This window comes from Malania oleifera, chromosome 4 (assembly GCF_029873635.1).
Source record: "Malania oleifera isolate guangnan ecotype guangnan chromosome 4, ASM2987363v1, whole genome shotgun sequence".
NCBI classification, from domain to species: Eukaryota; Viridiplantae; Streptophyta; class Magnoliopsida; order Santalales; family Ximeniaceae; genus Malania; species Malania oleifera.
Genome location: NC_080420.1, coordinates 44,507,249 through 44,526,951, shown reverse-complemented (window position 1 = coordinate 44,526,951; position 19,703 = coordinate 44,507,249). Strand labels below are relative to the sequence as shown.

Sequence of the window (19,703 nt, the reverse complement as noted above, 5' to 3'; positions counted from 1 at the left end):
GTTAGGCACAACATATGTGTCAGGTACAAAGAAAGTAGGAGTAGAAATATGACCAATATGACTAATAGACATATGTGAACCATCAACAGTATAAATTAAGGGAATAGGATTTAAAGAATGCTTATGTATTACTAAAGAGGAATCAGAGGTCATATGATTGCAACAGGCAGAATTAATAAACCAAGGTGTAGAGGTATCTGTGGAGACTGATAAAGCAGTAGAAGTGCGGGATAGAACCTGGGTGAGAATTGCCTTAAGGTCAGCTACTGAGAGAGACGACAGAGGAGGTGCTGGAGATGGAGCAAAAACTGAGGAGCTCGTGGAGACAGCAGCAACAAGCTTGGAAGAGGAAGAGGCCTTAGCCTTAAGAGCATCCCAAGAATCCTTGGCCTTCTTCTTAGGACAATCAGAAATATGGTGACCGTCTTCCTTACAATAATGGCACTGGCCAATGAAACGACGCGGTTTAGAATATGCAACAACTGCAGCAGGAGTAGTCGAAGAAGAGGAACAAGATGGAGCAGTAGCTAAAACCATATCGGTAGAATGAACCCGACTAGTTTGTTGGCGTGTCTCCTTAGAAATGAGCTACGCAAGAGCAACCTCAAGTGTAGGAAGAGGCGAGCGATGTAACAAAGAAGCTCAAGTATTCCAAAATTCGTCCCGGATATGCATCATAAAGTATATAAACTGACGACGATCCCGATATGCAGCAAAAAGTTTAATCGACTGCTTATCAGAAAAAGCAGGGTCGGCTTGAGAAAGTTGATCCCAAATGCCACTAACCTGAGCATGAAACTCGGCAAAAGATTGTCCAGGTTCCTGATGTAGCTAGGAAAGCCTAGTTTCCAACTGAAACTCAAGAGTAACATCACTACCACAGTTGTACCGTTTGGCCAAAAAATCCCAAGCAAGTTTGGCATTATGAAATTTAGGAAGTAGACTCTGAATAGTAGGAATAGATGTATTAATAAACCAGGAAAGGATCTTACGGTAAGTACTTTCCCATTCATCAAGAGCCTCATTAAAATCCTCTGTTGATTACGTGTCAGTTTTCGTGGGTTTTTGTTTTGTTCCAATGACAAAACGCCATAATCTCCGACCAATCAAAAAAACTGACATATGCTGGGCCCATGCATTGTAGTTGGAGCCGTTCAGAACAATTTCTATAGGGCGAGCAACATCAGTTAAAGACGCCATAATAAATAAAAATAAAATAAAAAATGCAAGGGCAATAACAGCAATTGTAAACTTAAACAAGCCTCGGTTGTGCCCCTGTAGCCTGACTGCAGATAGCTTGTCAGTGATGGTGACCTGCTTGGCGTGTAGTGCATAGGGAAAGCTTCAACAAAACGAGAAAATTGCAGCAAACAGTGCAAAATGTAGGCTTTAAGTTTGCGGACCTCTTTTAGTACAACGTGCTTCCGCCCCAATTTAGGTAAGGCCGAAGTAGGGGAAGATAGTTCACGCCGAAGCAGGGGAAGATAGTTTCACAGACCGTATGCGATCGCTAGGGTTTTTGGCTGGGGAAGATAGTTCACGCTGAAGCAAGGGAAGATGGTTCACGAACCGTCTGCGATCGCTAGGGTTTCTAGTTCTGGGTCTTCAACCTACTTCTACTTCTCCGACGATTCAGGGGTTTCTTCGTCATCCGTGTCGAGCAGGGAAAGAGGGGCGTGACTTGAATTGGGCTCTGTACTCTCTCTTGCTCACGCACAGGGGGAGCCCGTGCGAAGAGTCCTCCCCGGTGGAGCTCGTGGTGGAGGCGACGAATTTTCAAACACAGGGCTGAGGAGCTCTAGACGATGGAGCAACAACGAAGAGTCTGAAGCAGATACCGGTGATGATGGATGGTTATGGACGCCAAACGGAACCCAGAGAGAGACGGGATCGACAATGGTTTGGTGAGATGACGATGATGACGTCGTCCGGAATGGCGGCGACGCGGAGGAGAAACTATTTTAGGGTTAACTTGGCTCTGATACCATGTTAAAATTAATACAATGTATTAATCTTTTTGCACAAATACAACTATACACAGCCATCCCTTTTATAGGGTACGAGGAGGCATACAAGGGTATAAGGGTATTTTAGGTGTATTTTAGGGAGATATACTAACATAATTAAATCTCGTGATAATAAAAGGACTTATAGTAAATGCAATATACTTTTGAGCCAAAAAAGTAAGTTAAAGACTTGAGAGTAGGAGGCAACTGATATAACTTAAAAGAGACCCGAACATTAAACTCGACATTAACTTGTGTAAGATTAAAAATGAAAAGATGTTAAGGGAGCAATAGAAGGAGGTAAATTCCATTAATTAAAGCAAAGAGTTAGCACATTAATCTTTACTCCTTAGTAACATATTCATAGTCAAAGTGCAACTCTCGCGACCCAAATAAATAAGGAGGTATCCCAAATGCCTACAAAAAAAACCTCATCTCATCTCATCTCATTCTCACTCACTCATTTATTATTGCAATCATATGATCCGTCTAAATTCTTTAACTTAGACAGTGGAGTAATTCCCTAGAGTACATTTCGGGTCCTCTAAGCTTTTTGTTTTCATTCTTGATAAGTAATTAAAGTCGTGATTGATACAAATTCTTCTAGACAAATTTGGACAGCAATATATACCATATTTTTTAACAAGCTATAAAAAGAACATAGAAAAAATAAGTTAATATACGGGTCCAACGTACACCTCTAAGCATTTGTTTGGAATAAAAATAGTACATGATATGCAAAGTTTGTACTCTAAGACAACTCAAAATTTTCCTAACGAGCCCATGATTGACATAATTATTAATTTTTAAAAAGTTTTTTCAATTCTCACCATTTTTAAAATTAATAAAATTGAAAGTGTTGGTCGCACACTCCTCTGCGCTGGCGCTACTAGACTGGTGTATATACATAGCTGTACCCGTTAACGTTTTCTCCATTTTCCCGCCATTACTCCTGATCTCTGTTCCTCAACTGAGAAAATCATGGTGCGAGAAAATCATGCGGAGAAAGCCCTAACCTTCCTTCGGAGCAGACTCTGTAACCCTAGTTACGTCTTCAGACCTCTCTCTGATTCTCCCGATAGCAACTACAGGTGCGTTTATATACCCCCACCACCTCTTTGGATGCTCAGAAAACCACCAAACAAAGAAGTGAAAAATCAATCTTAGAGACTTCTCGTTGTTTAGGACTAAAGCAAAAGAAATCCAATTTTCAGGTTTCAGAAAAAAATTGAGCGTGTATTCAGAATTTTAGTTTTCTTTCTTTTCTTCGTGTTTCTCACCAGCGAAAGATACATGTATTTTTGGGTTTTTTGTTCCCTTATTTGTTGGGTTGGTATGTTTAATTTTATAAATGAGTTCATGCATAACATTTAAAAGGATTTTTGATTTGCAGCAAGCTGAAGTTCATAATATCAAGTTCAGTTACTGAGACCTGTAACAACTCAATCCTACTACTTGGTCCCCGTGGTTCTGGGAAAATTGCGGTATGCCATTTGTTTGGATTTAAGTTTAATTGAACTATTTCGACTGATTTTGAAATTTGTTACTGTATTTATTTGTTTTTTCCCTTCCAGGTGTTGGAGCTTGTTCTTACAGATTTATTGCAAGAATATCCTGAAATGATATCAGTGGTATGACTTTATTTAAAGAATTACCATCCTTTTGCTTTGCTTTGCTTTGTTGAATATTTTCCCCCTTAGCCGGAAATTGTGATAAACAATGTTTAACTAGATTATGTGCTGCTTTGACTGTCCATGGTCATTGAATATGTTAAAGAGGAAAAGCAAACAAAAAGCACAAGGAAATCACACCAGATAATTAAGTCTTGCTGCACTCCACCAAACACATCTAATCTCTACTATTGATTAAGTGAAGAGAAAATAATTTTCAATCTCCATTTTCCTTCAACAAATTCCCAAAAAACTCCTCCAAATTTTTCAGTTAAACATTTAATAAGAAAGTAATACGAAGAAATAGACATTTTGACATACTATTAAGTGATTCAAAACATGCCTTGATTCTATCTACTTATCTTCTTTATAAAGTGGAAAATTTGAGGCCATGGAGCATGCATGTTGTGCATGCCCATGGTTACTTGTGAAATAACAGAAAGAACAACCTCAAATCATTCACGATGATTACTCTTAATATTAGAATTCATTACATCCAATAGCATGCTAGCACAAAGCCTTATGAAGGACCTCTCAAGCTATGCCGGTCAAGTACACACAATTATGTTTCTAACACTCTAAACCCTACTCGTAATCACATATTTATCTACTCATTTGACCCTGTTCTAGTTGCCCTCGTACTCCTTTGTGCTTGGCTTGAAAGTCTATAGAAAATAGGAAACTAAAAATCCAAGAAAAAACACATTCTTTGAATTGAAACGAGGAAACTTCTACTAATTTGTATAAATCCACCTCGAGTAGAGTATCTATTGCCCTATTCATCAATTCTTCCCAAATATACGAAATTATCCCAATTCCCAAATCTTGGAACATACCCCAATTGCTCTCTTCATACTTTCAACACTTGCCCTAGTATTCATATCAATGTTTTAAAAGGCTCAATTGAGATTCATCTTAGGACAAGGTATGCCTAAAACACCTTGAGGTCACAAAATCCAATTAAGCCAGCACATTACACATCGAGGCTTACACATTTGTACAAAAGACACACCTTTTTGCACTTTTTTATTTAGGATCTTACGCATTTTGGGTGTGTGAATCTCAAGTTGGTTATAGTTAGAAAATTTTAACTACATGTTTATATGAAAGGAATGTTGGAGTTGATTCTAGAACTCTTGAACCTCAACTTTTCCAAAAATTTGAGAGTTGTATCTTAGGTCTTCAAAATAATTAGACTTTGCAATCTTATAGGTATCCCTTGGATGACTTATTTAATGAATTAATGTTAGAATTTTTTGAATGGCCTTCAAGGAGAACATTTTATTTTGTTATTTTCTTAATTATTTCTTTATTTTTTAAAATTTTTATGTAATTTATTTATGTCTAAAAGTAAAATCTCAAAAGGCTTAGGTTCCAATGCCTTAGGGCTTATGCATTACCTTTTAAAGGTTAAAATGCCTTACGCCTTCACCTTTTAAAACACTGTTCATATTGTCTATAGCTATCACTTTTCCTTCCTCCTCATTTTGAGTTATAGAGGATAGATACTCTTTGCGTTCCTTGTAAATTTCAAAATGCTCCCTCTTTGCAAACTCATGGAACCATGGTCAGATCAACACAACTCGAGCAACTTGCATCTTGTAAATTTTATCTCGTTCCTGACATTGTTAATGGCATCTCTTCATCACAATTTTCATCCAAACTACCAATTGCCTTTTGTTTCTCCTTTTTCCTCATGCCTTCTCTTCAACTCTTTTACCTCTTTCAGCTTCTTGCAGTATAATTGGATGCCGCCCATTTTTTGACAATAGTAGCATTCTTATCACTATGCCCCCTATGGTCTAGGATTTGATTTAGAATTGTATTTTTCATCCTTACCCCTCATATTGCTTCTTCCCCTTCTAGAACCGGCTGCCAAAGTCCCACCTTCAGTAGAAGGGGATGGTTTCTTCATCTTGTCATCCTATGGTAACTCATCTATCATGCCATCAAGTTTCAAGTCTATTTTCCCACTATCAAACTCATGATCACTGTTTCTTATGACTTTTGGAGAGAAGTTAGTAGAAATTGCTACAACTCCTTGTCATCATCTTCCATATAACATCGATTTTAGATACATGTGTTATGAACTTCTTGAAAGCATGAAGATGGCTCTTAGGAAATTCTTCTCTTCATCATCAATTCAATACAAATTATTCTTTAAAAATAATATATTTGTTAGTGATTTTGACATGCAAATCTTCTGAGTTCTCCTTTTTTATTTTTTTTTAAATTTTTTTAATTTTTTTATTTTAAGGTTACATCTTATTCAAAACACTACACATAACATTCTGAGCAATGGTTAACTAGAAAAATCTATCAATTGATGTCCCTCTTGCTTTTTCATGTCCTTCTTATTTGGATTCCGCTCATGCAACCCCTTCATTACCCCTTGTTACACCAAAAGTCCTTCATCATAATTTGCCATATGCTAAGGTTGTCATTCCTTTCGAGCGAGTTGATCATGAACCTCATTGCCCATATGCTTTCCATATTCAACATCTTGAACCACATTGTCTCAATCATCCTTGAACCTTTGGCTTTAATGCCATTTTCTTTAAGGAAAAACACTTGAAAACAAGCACACTAACACCATGACACTAGGCAATTAACATGATTTGGTCTTGGCTTGTCCCATTTCCTCCAAGCAATTACGAATTATGAAGTAACATAAGTATAGTCTCTAGTCATCTACAATTTTCACTCTTATTTTATTGCTAAACCCTTGACACCAAGGAGCACACTCACACAGCCTCAAGGAGCACCTGTCTCAATAAACCAAACAAGAACACACAATTGTGTTTTTGATATTGTCTCATTAATGAGTAGCCATGGACTTATATTTATTGAGTCATTAATCCTTATTCTAGATGCCCTAGGTATCTCTTGTGCTTGGGCATATGTCTATTGGAAAGAGGAAACTAAAAGCCCTGCAAGAAGCAACTCTTGAATGCAGCAAGAAACATTTTCCATTGTCACTAAATGTTTGTTAATGGATTAGTGACATTTTTCCAGTTGTAAACTCCCATGACTTGGAATAGACATCCTATACTCTATGACTTGACATTCTGTCCATGCTAGAACTTGTAAACTCCATTTTCTTTGACCCCACTCTTACTAATATCTATTAGTGATTATTTAGTCATTAGCATTATTATTATTATGTGTTAGAGTTATGTTAATGAGTGTGAGTTAGTAAGGGTATTATGGTCATTGGCATTGTATTTTGACATATATTATAAATAGAGGGAGAGACCTATCATTGAGGTTAGGTCTTCCATTTTGCCCAATTATTCAACATGGTATCAGAGCAATATCCATCCTAAACCCTAATTGCACTACCACCGCTAAATCAAACCCTTAATATCATAATACCACGCAACCTACTGCAGTAGAAGGGTCATCAGCATCATTGAAGTCCAGGAGCAGCTTCCGCAGTTGCTAGAAATTACTGCAGTCCCGAAAAATCCTGGATGCTGCTGTCCTCTTCAACACCTCAAAAAATACCTCATATTTTGCAAAACTAACCACATAACAAGCCACAAAACCTGCCGATCCGCCAGCCCTCAAAATTTCATAGCGAGAGGATCTTCCATGCGCTCCCACGCACTGGCAGAAAGCCGGCAGTGCCGACCCCATGCACTGGCGCGTGAGACATTTTTGAGCAGCCATTTTGTTCTGATTTCCTCGCCAATGTCTTGAGTCCTTCCTCACATCATAATATCGAGTTGTTTGTCATCTTTTTTGTCCAAAGATATCACCTTTTTTAGTTGTTCATGTGTGGCATTCCGGGTATGTTTGCTTGCTAATGCCTGAAGCTGTTGGTCAGTAATTATAGAGTTCATTGAGGTCTGAAACAGTGATTTTGCTGTGTTCTTGATTCATTTTTTATCTTTCTTGTTCATTTTGTGCTTGTGATTTGCTCTGGTTGTTTAACGTTGTGTGTTGCAATGTGTCCATGATTTCCCGGAGGATGTTGTTTGCTGTGTAGTTCAGATGTTCTACTGTATAGAGGCTGTTTGGTGCTGTTACAGCTGCATGTTGGTTTCTTGGGGATGTGTTAAGTCTCTTGGAGCAGGGGAAGCATTTATCATTGATTTTGTTGGGTAGGGTTGTGGCAGTGCCATGTTTGGTTGTTTAAGTCACTTGGAGCAGTGGCAGCATTTATAGATTGATTTTGTAGGGTTATGGCAGTGCTATGTCCAGTTGTTGGTGACTTGTTTGTGGTTGAATCAATGGTTGACTTGTTTGTGTTTGGTTCCGTTGGTCTGAAAATTCACTTGTGATTGTTTTGGTTGGTCTAGAAGTTCACTTTTAGAATCTCAAGGGCATTTTGTTCACTGTGTATTTCTGATTTGCTGCTGTAACGAGGTTGTGCATGTGTTACTATCGTCGGGCATAACAACGTTCTATAACTATCTTGGAGGAGGAGTATTCAAGGTTCCTATAGTATCAAACATCCCAACAAGCATCTCATCACATTGCATCTTTTGCTCAGAAGGGTAATCCTATAGTTTATATGTCATTTGGTATCTCTCCACTAGTGTCCTTGGATTATCGATTCTACTGCTACTGACCATGTGATAGGTGTAACCAACTTCTTTTCTGCTCTCCAATATTCTAAAAATTTACCTCAAGTTATCCTTTGCTGATGGGTCCACAACTACAGTTAAAGGGATAGGAATAGTAAATCCTACTCCCTCCATCTCTCTTTCTTTTGTTTTATGTATTCCTAAGTCCCTATTCAATCTTTTGTCAGTTAGTAAGCTTACAAAGGCACTAAACTGCTCTGAAATCTTCTTTCCTAATTTATGATTATTTAGGATTTGAAGACGAGGAAGACAATTAGTATAGGACGTAGGACGTGAGGATCGTGGACTCTACTACTTTGAGTCGCTCTCATCTCCCATTGCCTGCACAGCCGCTGCTACACCACTTCAAATCCATTGTCGCCTTGGCCATCTGTCTTTAGACAAATTAAAACATTGAGTTCCTACCTTGAGTTTTATGTTTGGTCTTGAGTGCGAGTCTTGTCAGTTGGCAAAACATCATTGTGTTCCCTTTGCTTCTCGAGTCAACAAATGGGCAGATAGTCCTTTCATGCTCGTCTATTATGATGTTTGGGGTCTAATTCATGTTGCGTTGAAATTGGGGTTTCGGTACTTTGTTACATCTGTCAATGACTACTCTTGTATGACTTGGTTGTATTTTATTAAAGATCATTTGAAATATCTTTTTGATTTGTTTAATATCTTTTGTGCCTTATGTTCTCAGATAAAGACTCAGTTTGATATGCCAGCCAAGATGCTTTGTTGTGATAATGCTAAGAAGTACTTCATTACCCAATTTAGTACCTAGATGACTAATTCGGGTATGATCCATCAGTCTTCTTGTGCCCACACTCCACAACAAAATGGAGTTGTAGAACGAAAAAACAGACATATTTTCAAAGCCACTCATACCCTATTGCATCAAATGAATGTACCCAAAGTTTTTTGAGTGATGCCGTGTTCATTGCTTGCTCTCTCATTAAATGCCATCCTCTGTCCTTGGTGGTAAAATCCCATATTCAGTTATCTTCCTTAAGGCTCCTTTGTTCTCCCTTCCTCCTCATATATTTGGTTGTGCCTTTTGTCCGTCAGTTAACTTCAGGATTGGATAAGTTAGATCCTCGTGCTATCAAATGCATTTTTCTAGGGAATTCCTATACTCAAAAGGGATATCGATATTATAGCCCTACTTTACATCGATTTTTTGTCTCTGCTAATGTGACCTTTTTTGAGTTTATATCATACTACTCTGGTTCCTTGAGTTATGTTGACCTTAATAAGTCCTTTCCTTTGCCTTGTTTTCCATATCCTAACCTAATATTTGTGCCCAATCCTCCAACATCTTCATCCAGTTTGAGTCATTCTCATCACTTGGATCATCCCATTTTGCAGGTATACACATGGCGACTCAAGGGAGGAGAGCCTCCTGTAGATTTCACTTCTATGCCTTTAGTTCCCTTGTCAGATGATCCTATTTCCCAAGATGTTGATATGCCCATTGCTATTTGAAAAGGTAAACGTGGTTGTCCCCAATATCCAATCTCTAATTTTGTTTGTTATGATTTCTTGTCACCCTTATATTACTGTTTTGTTAGTTCTTTCTCTTCTGTTGCTCACCAAAATCTATTTTTGAAGCCTTGTCCCATTTTGGGTGGAGGAATGCAATGATAGAAGAGATGCATGCTCTATAGGATAATGATACTTGGGACTTAGTACGTCTTCCTCTTGATATGTCTGTGCTTGGCCGTCGTTGGGTGTACGTTGTGAAGGTTATTCTAGATGGTTCCGTGGCTCGATTGAAGGCCCGCCTTGTTGTTAAGGGATAATCTCAGTTGTATAGCTTGGACTATTCAAACACGTTCTTCCCTGTAGCCAAACTCGCTACCTTTGTTCATCTCTTTAGCCACTGCCTATCATTGGCCTCTACACCAGTTAGATGTGAAGAATGCTTTCCTACATGGTGATCTTCAGGAGGTGGTCTATATGGAGCAACCACTTGGGTTTGTTGCCCAAGGGGATTCAGGCTTAGTGTGTCGGCTTAAGAAGTCACTTTATGGTTTAAAAAAGTCTCCAAGGGCATGGTTGGTCACTCTAGTACTGTAGTACTTGAGTTTGGCCTTCAATGGTATATAGTAGATCATTCTGTATTTTATCGCTATATTCCATTTGGAAGGATTCTGCTTATAGTGTATGTGGATGATATTGTTATTGTTTGTGATGATGATCAAGGTATTCAAATCCTAAAGCATTTCCTACAGACTAAGTTTTAGGAAAAGGGATTTGGGACCATTATAGTACTTCTTGGGTATAGAAGTATCAAGATCTTGTACAGGAACTGTCTTGTCTCAGAGGAAGTATGTTTTTGATCTTTTAGATGAGACGGGGCTGTTGGGATCCAAACCTGTTGATACACTCATGGATCTCAATAGTAAGTTACTGCCAGATATGGGTGATTTGTTCCCTAATCCAGGGCGATACCAAAGACTTGTTGGACAGTTGAATTGTCTTATAGTCACTCGACCGGATTAATCCTTAGCAACAAGTATTGTGAGTCAGTTTCTCAATTTCCCGAGAACAAGTCATCGGGATGCAGTAAGTCGCATTTTGAGATATCTTAAGGGTGTACCAGGGAGAGGTCTCTTATATTAGGATTGGGGCCACACTATTCAGGGATATATAGATGCAGATTGGGCCAAGCCGCCTTTCGAATGAAGATCCACAATCGATTACTGTATCTTTGTCAGGGGTAATTTGGTGTCTTGGAAAAGTAAGAAACAAATTTTGGTGGCTAGGTCAAGAGTTGAGTCAAAGTATAGGGCTATGGTGCACACTACATGTGAACTTGTTTTGTTGAAGATCATGTTGAAAGAACTAGGTTTTCCACATTCTTAACCTATAGAGTTAATGTGTGATAATCGAGCTACTATTCATATTGCCTCCAACCTAGTCTTCTATGAGCGAACAAAGCACATTGAAGTTGAATGCCACTTTATTCAGGAGAAACTTGTAAAGAAGCTCATTACAACCACTTATGTGAAGTTTGAGTTTCAACTTGCTAATTTATTAACTAAAGCCTTGGGAGGTGCTTGTGTGGAATTCATTTGTAACAAGTGAGGAGCATATGATATACGTTCTCTAGCATGAAGGGGAATGTTAGTGGTTATTTAGTCATTTAGCATCATTATTATTGTGTTAAGAGTTATGTTAATAAGTGTGAGTTAGTATGGGTATTATGGTCATTGGCATTGTACTTGACATATATTATAAATAGAGGGAGAGACCTATTATTAAGGTTAGGTCTTCCATTTTACGTAATTGTTCAACACAGACCATCGCGTTAAGAACAGGACTCGCATGGAGTATTTTTGTTTTGACAATTGCTTAGAACAACAACTGTTTGCTTTAGTTCTAAGAAAACTAAAATTAGAAGTCTATGGATCGGGGTTGGTGGATAGGGTTGTGCATCGGAGGTTGGTGAAATGGTTGGAAGTGGGGAGAGAGGGAGTGGTAATTTCTCATCTTCAGTTGCAGAGGGCACCATCTTCTTTTTAGAAGATCATCTCCCTTCATTAAAAGTATTTTGGGTATCCTCCAAGTTTTTGAGAGGGTGTTAGGGCTTTAAATAAACAAAAGGAAAAGTGGTTTAGTAGCTATAAATATGCCTATTAAGCGAGCTAGTGAGTAATCTTCTGATGTGGGGCGGGGTCTTTTGGAATTTGGATTGATCTTTGACTTATTTAGTGGTTCCTTTGGGGGGTAATCCCAGTTCTGTAGAGTTTTGAAATCTAGTAGTAGAAAGGGTGGCCAAGTAGCTAGATGGATGGAAAAGGGGCTTCTTTTTCTGTTGCGAGTAGAATCACTCTTACTCGGGCCTCTTTATCTAGTATCTCATTATATTATTTGTTTAATTTTAAAATTCCAGTGGGGATTGCTAATAAGAGAGAGACGGGGGTCATTCGGATCATTTAGTAAGTTGGGTAGAGGTTTGTAGGTCTAAATTGGAGGGAGGGCTGGGTTTTCTTGGGACATTGCCGTCTAAAAACATCACTTTCTTAGCTAAATGGTTATGGTGTTTTGCCCTTGAAGATTGTTCATTTGGCATAGAGTGATTAGAAGTAAGTTTGGGTTGGGTGAGAATGGGTGAGATACCAGTGTTAGTTTGCGATGCCCTTCGGAGAGTCCATTGAGATCTTTCTCTCATATTTATCCCTTATTCACTCCTCACACTAAAATTTGTAGTGGGGAGGGGTTCTTAGATTCGTTTTTGGAAAGACCTGTGGTTGGGGAATAATGATTTATCCACATCTTTTCCTCGTATCTTCTGGTTGAGCTTAGGGCAGAGTAATGTGGTTTCCTTCTTTGCAGTTGATTTGGTTAGCCCTTTGGTCTCTTGGAACTTTCATTTAGAAGATTTCTTGGTAGTAGAGAGCTAGTGGAACTTTTTTCCTTGTTATCATTATATGATTAATTGTCATCTTTCTTCAGATAGGGATGTTCAGTTTTGGTCTTTGGATCATTTTGGGTTTATTCTTGTAAATCTTTTGAGTTTTTGATCTGCTACAACTCTTTTTTCCCCACTATATCCATTTATTTGGAAGGCTAAAGTTCCCCAAAAACTAAGGCTTTCATTTGGCTGATTTTGCTTAAAAAATCAATGCCAAGAACATGTTGCAGATCAGGAGAGAAGGCTATATCTCCGGATGTTTGTGTGCTGTGCATTTGAATTCTGAAACAGCCTCTCTTCTTTTTTTACATTCTGATTTTGCTTGGAGGATCTAGACTAAGTTATTTGGTGTTTTGGAAGAAAATTGGGTATGCGAGCATTGGTGGAGGAACTGTTCGCTGCTTCTTTTGAGGGTTTGGAAGAAGGAGGATAGGGCTGTACTCTGGAAATGTGATATTTTTGTAGTTTTGTGGGGGTTATGGCTGAAGCATAATGTATGGATCTTTTCAGGGAAAAAAATTGAATTAGCAGCTTGTTTTGGAAAAGATTCACTACTTGGCCTCTTTGCGGTGCTTTGTTTTGGGTGTTATAAGGGAGTTACTTTTATGGAAGTTCAGCGAGATTGGAGGAATCTGTTGAATTGATTGTTCCTCTTCTTTGTTTGTTATTATTAGTTTTTTCTTCTGGTTTGTTCTAGAATATTGACAGTTCTTTGTAAATTCTTTGGTTAGTTTCTATGTGCATTCTTCTACTGGTTCCATGGTTTGGGGTGTGTATTTTTTTAAGACATGCACAAGATTAGTGACTAGAGGATGTCAGTAGATTATTTGCCTAGCTTTAGAGAGTGGTTAAATTTATATGGGGAAGATTCTGCTGGATGGGAACTGAATAAAGGGGATTTAGATGTAAAATCGTATCGTAGGGCCATTGAAAAGGATATTGCTGTGCACATGCGGGCTAACTTTCCTTGGAAGGAAATATGGAAGACTTGAGCTCCTTGAAAAGTAGCTTCTTTTGCTTGGTATGCAGCATGTGGAAAATTTTTGACCATCATGAGTCTCCAAATTAAGGGGGGATTACTCTGGTGAATAGATGTTATTTGTGTGAAAATTCAACTGAACAGCACAACACCATTTTCTTTTGCATTTTCGGTCTCGAAAAATATTTATTTATTTATTTATTTTTTGAGGTTTAGCTTGTTCAGTTGTGGAATCTAGTAAGCTGCTGCAGACCTGCTGGCAATGTGTGGAATGATGGCCAGCGGTGTGAACAACGGCCACGGTTGGTGAATGATGGCCACCTACCATGGTGGGTGAGCCACCACCACCTACCATGAGATCTTGCCACAAGCCAGAGGCTATAAATTGAGACCCCCCACCGAAGCTAAACTACACATATCTCAACTGCAAGTTGTGTCCTCTTCTGTTTTTCCATATTTTATTCTGTGTGTACATGTTAAATAGGGACCCGAGTATGTAAAGAATACACAATTGAATATACAATTGATTCATTCTCATTCTCTACATGGTATCAGAGCTCAGGTTACTCTAAAACCCTAAGCAAAATATGGCTGCCCAAAAAGGAAACAGCCATGAGTCCAGCCATGATTTATGGTTCTTTTGAACTTGAGAGGTGTTCATTCTTGTACTGAGAGGAAGAAAGCCCTCTTTCTTATTCATTTTGCATTTTTTGGTTAGTTTGAGTGGAGAGAGATAGGAGTGCTTCTGAGGGAGAGGAGACCCCTCTCTTAGTGCTTAAATGTAATTGGTTACAGATTTTGACTTTTTGATATGGTGGATAAGGATGACTGGTTGAGCAGAATGTTACAGATAGTATTAATTTTGTCTTGTGAAAGAATTTTTTGTACTTTGATTTGCACACAACATTGTGTGTGTGTGTGTGAACTCTTTTTGCCTGGTATGTCAAATTCCTTCCTCCATCTCCCTATTTTCTTTTCCATTTCTTGTTTTCCTTTGAGAATCATGCTTTGTAATTGCGAGTAATCTTCAGTTAGATATTTTTCTGCAGATTAGATTGAATGGATATCTGCATAGCGATGACAATTGCGCACTCAAGGTTAGGTTTTGTATGCTGAGTTTTCCTTTTTCTTGATGATTTTCTTAACTCAGTTGCAATATAATAATTTAGTGAACCAAATTGAAAATGTATCATGTTACCACAAGATTATAGTTTCAACAATTGAATGTACTGGTTACATGCAGTGCATTGATTTTAGTGATAAATAGGTTTCATAGCTTTCTTTACCACAAAACAATTTATCTTACTTTTAGAACAAGTTTCAAAAGTACCACTTTTTCCTAAACTAGCAGTGTGAATGTGGCCATGTATTGAAACAGCATTTCTGTATAAACTCTTATGTGGTCACATGGTAGGTGTTAAGACATGACTTCACCTAAAAGCTTAAGTTTTGTGGGCCAATAATGTATAACAAGCGTTAAGATATCCCTACATATGCAGCCTGTTTGCACATGGAGGGGTCAACAAATGTTGAATGATACCCATTAAGGGGAATAAGATAATGTTTAAGAGGTGATAAATGTGGTTGGGAAGAATAGAAGAAGCTAGGGCCTCCTGGCAATCATGCCACCGGATCGCTGTCTGTGACATGCCTTTGTTTGGGCTTTGGTTGTGATTGTGGCTGTCTTCTTTTTCTTTATTTCTGGAATTCTAGCATATGTTCTTCAAGGCTGTGATTCCTACCTGGCTGCCATAGTTGCTGGTTTTTGTGGTGGCTGCTGTTTGTAGTGGTCATGGGCACTACTTGAAGCCCAAGAGGGGTTTTTTTCCATGTCCTGTGATTTCACCCAAAATGCTGCATGGGTCACTTCATGCTTGCAGGTCCTCTCAGGCTGCTTTGCTGCTGACTTGGTGTTGTTCTGTTAGGTTCCTGCTTGCTTCTGATCTTCCTCATGCATGTGCTTCTTTCCCAATTCTTGTAGCTGCTGGGTTCTGTTGTCCTGTGCTGCTTGATCTGTAACTGACATGTTTGCTAGTTGTTTTTCTGGTCTGGCATGCAGTGTTCCTCCTTAGTCCTTGGCTGATATTTATTTGTTTTCAGCTAAAATTCATCATTTTGGAATGGTCGATTTGAGTTGCTTTTCTTCAGCATGCTTTTTGGTTTCTTCAGCATGCTTTGTGGCTTGCGTTGTCTTGAGGGCTATCGTATGGCGTCTATTGAGAAAATCTCTGCAGACAATGTAAATGTGCAGATCACAACCATTAATTATACTATAAAGAAGAAAATGGTGATGTTACAATTAAATTTTAGGTTTAAAGTCATTGTAACTAAGGGGAAGCATGTCTATGGATGTTGTCATATATATAATACACACACACACACTAGTAGAAACCATGTGCTATGCATGGATTAGAAATACATGTTCTAAAATTAACATATAAATTATATGAGATTTTAAGCCTTATATATATATATATATATATATATATTATATTTATCAACAATAAGAACAAAAAAAGCCTTAAGTCCCAGTAGTTGGGTTCGGCTACATGAATCCTTTTCCATTAATTCACCTGATCATGAGCTTTTTCTTCAGTTAGATTAAGGGCTGTTAAATCCTTCCTCACCACCTTAGTCCATGTTATTTTAGGCCTAACCCTATCCCTTTTCATGCTAGAAACAATAACTAACTCACTCCTAACAGGTGCTCTACTAGGCCTGCGTTTCAAATGCCCAAACCATCTAAGCTGCCCCTCCCAGTGCTATGCCTAAATTATTACATATATGCTCATTTCTTACTTTATCTTTTTATGTTAAATCATTCATCCACCTTAACATTCGCATCTTAACAACTTTTATCTTTTGTAGATGTTTCTTAATTGCCCAACATTCTGAACCATAAAGCATGGCTGGCCTTGTAGCTGTCTTTTAAAACTTTCCTTTTAATTTTAAGGGTATTTTATGATCACACGACACACCTGACACACTCCTCCATTTTACCCAACCTGTTTTAATTCTATATACTAAATCTTCTTCAATTTTACCTTCAACTTGCATAATAGATCCAAGATATCTAAACTTATCAGTGCTACTAATCTCTTGATTATCAAGTTTAATCTTCTCTATTGCTAATCATTACATTACTGAAATTACATTTCTTATATTTTGTCTTATTCCTACTTATCCTAAACCCTTTAGACTCTAATGTAGCTCTCAAAAGTTCTGGCTTTGATTCCACTCTGCTTCTACTATCATCAATTAACATGATATCACCTGCAAACAACAGACATCGAGGAATTTCAATTTGGATATTCTTAATTAGTTCATCAATTACTAAAGTAAAAAGATAAGGATTCAAATCAGAACCTTGATGTACACCTACTGTGATTGGAAAATCTCTAGATTCTCCTCCTACAGTCCTAACGCTAGTCACTACTCTATCATGCATATCCTTAATGACCTCTATATATCTACCACAAAATCCCTTCTTTTCTAAGACCCACCAAAGAACTTCGCTAGGTACTCTATCATAAGCTTTCTCTAGGTCAATAATAACCATATGCAAGTCCCTCTTCTTTTTCCTAAACTTTTCCATTAACTTTCTTTAAAGATAAATAGCTTTTGTTGTTGATCTCCTAGGCATAAAACCAAATTGATTTTCCGAAATCTTCATTTCTAATCTTATTCCATGCTCAATTACCCTTTCCCATAATTTCATCATATGACTTATAATCTTAATTCCACGATAGTTATTACAGTTTTGAATATCACCTTTGTTTGTTCGTACAAAGGAACTAACATACTTTTCTTCCATTCTTTTGGCATTTTCTTAGTTTTTATAATAGTGTTGAAACCAAATAATTCATTTATCTCCTAAACATTTCCAAACTTCAATTGGTATTTTATCTGGTCCTATAGATTTCCCACTTTTCATCTTTTTTAATGCCATCTTAACTTCAAGGACTCTAATTTTGTGAATAAATCTCCTATTTTTAGTCTCCTTCTCAATTGTCAATTTTTTACTATGGTTTTGATTAAAAAATTTATCGTAGTATCTCGGCCACCTCTCTTTTATGTCTTAGTCTCTAATTAAGACATTATCATTCTCGTCCTTTATACATTTTATATTGCCTAAATATTTGCATTTTCCTTCTCTAGCTCTAACAAGTTTATAAATATTTTTTTCTACTTCTTTTGTACCTAGTTTAGTATATATAGTATCATAAGCTCTATATTTAGCTTCACTATTAGTCTTTTTTGCATTTTTTCTTGATTCTTTATACTTATAAAGATTTTTTATATTTCTACGATTTTGCCATATTTTATACCAGTTTCTTTTTGTCTTGATAGATTTTTGGACTTCTTGATCCCACCACCAACTTTCTTTACTACCCGAGTATCTTCCTTTGGAATCTCCTAAAACCTCGTTTGCTATCCTTACGATAGGAATTGCCATTTTATTCCAAACAGTATTTGCATCAACCTTATCCCCTATTGTCCAATCGCACTCTTTGTTCATTTTATCTTTGAATTTTATTATATTATCTCCAAGTTCCACCATCTAGTTCTCTTGCGTTGATTTATGCTACTTCTTCTCTTCCATTTTTTAATATGTATATCTAATACTAAGACTCTATGCTAAGTAGCCAAACTTTCACCTGGAATAACTTTACAATCTTTACAAGATAGACAATCCCGTTCTTAGTTAAGAAGAAATCTATTTGGCTTTTATTATACCCACTCTTGAAGGTTATTTAGTGTTCTTCTCTTTTTATAAAGAAAATACTCAATATAATCAAATCATAAGACATGGCAAAGTCTAAGATTGTATTACCGGCCTCATTTTTATCTCCATATCCATGACCCCCATGTATCCTCTCATATCCTATATTATCCTTTCCAATATGACCATTCAAATAAGCTCCTATGAATTTCTTATTAGACATTGGTATCTCTTGTACAATACTATCCATATTTTTTCAAAATTGTCTTTTAAGATTTTCTGCTAAGTCTATCGGGGGAGCATATGCACTTATGACGTTCACCATCTCTAGGCCTAAAGTTATCCTAATTTTAATGATCCTATCCCCTATTCTTTTAATAATCTTGATTTTATAAATATATATTTATAAAAATTGAAATGAAAATTAAAAAATATGTAGTCCGAAGAGTGAACTCAATGATAATTATAATAATTAAAAAAACATATATCATTGATTTATAGAAAATTAGTACCTATTTCATTAAAAAAATTGTGCATATACTTTTAGTATACTTGCCACTTTTATAGTATTATTTAAAAAATGGCGGAGTTTAAATGAATTAGAATTTAAGTTATGTTTGCTTGATATTAATATATGTAATGATTGATTTTTTTTTAACTTGGATATAAAATTAAATATCCATATAAATGTTATAAAATTATTTTTTATCATTATTGAAAATGGTTTAGTTTCAATATATTTACATTAATTTGTGTTTGTTTAGTATTTTAATATTAAAATTTCTAACTATTTTGTTACCTAAAAATTTTTTCAAGCATAATTTGGAATGTTTATAGAAGTATTTTAGAAAAGTATAAAACATGAAACTAAATCCATTTAGGTATTTTAATATTGATTTTTATATAAATAATAAAAGTTGAAATTTTATTTAATATTCCAACTTATGTACTTAATGCTGCAACACGCATACGTGCATGCATAGAGAGAGAGAGAGAGAGAGAGAGAGAGAGTTCTTTGTTGAAAGGAGTAGATTAGGACTACCACTATTATTAGAGCTTTTATTATGTCTAATCAATTTTAGATTTAGATTTTGAATTTTTAATTGGATAATAAATGTCTTTGAATTACATGATAAATAAAATGATTGTATTTTGAAATCCCTTCATAAATTTGCAATATTATTTTGCACAACTAATTATAATTGAATTAGAATTTTGTGTCCATTAATAATGGTTGAATTAAAACTTTCTGTTATCATTACTAATAACTGAATTGAATTAGAAGTTTGTGTCCATTAATAATGGTTGAATTAAAACTTTCTGTTATCATT

At 36.6% G+C, this 19,703-nt stretch overlaps 1 protein-coding gene across 6 annotated transcripts in view; it reads left to right on the top strand.

Moving 5' to 3' along the window:
* Positions 1-2,860: 2,860 nt before the first annotated feature.
* Positions 2,861-19,703, top strand: part of LOC131152715 (origin of replication complex subunit 4) — a 51,193-nt gene continuing 34,350 nt past the window's right edge. For 2 of the 6 annotated variants that reach the window (XM_058104533.1, XM_058104531.1), the window contains exons 1-4: positions 2,948-3,097; positions 3,400-3,490; positions 3,581-3,637; positions 14,699-14,746. In XM_058104533.1, coding sequence (XP_057960516.1) covers positions 2,988-3,097; positions 3,400-3,490; positions 3,581-3,637; positions 14,699-14,746 — 306 coding nt within the window. In that variant the 5' untranslated portion in view covers positions 2,948-2,987. Of the gene's footprint in view, positions 3,098-3,399; positions 3,491-3,580; positions 3,638-9,660; positions 9,740-14,698; positions 14,747-19,703 lie in introns of those variants that run through there. The other 4 variants (XM_058104530.1, XM_058104534.1, XM_058104532.1 and 1 more) reach the window with 4 other exon arrangements.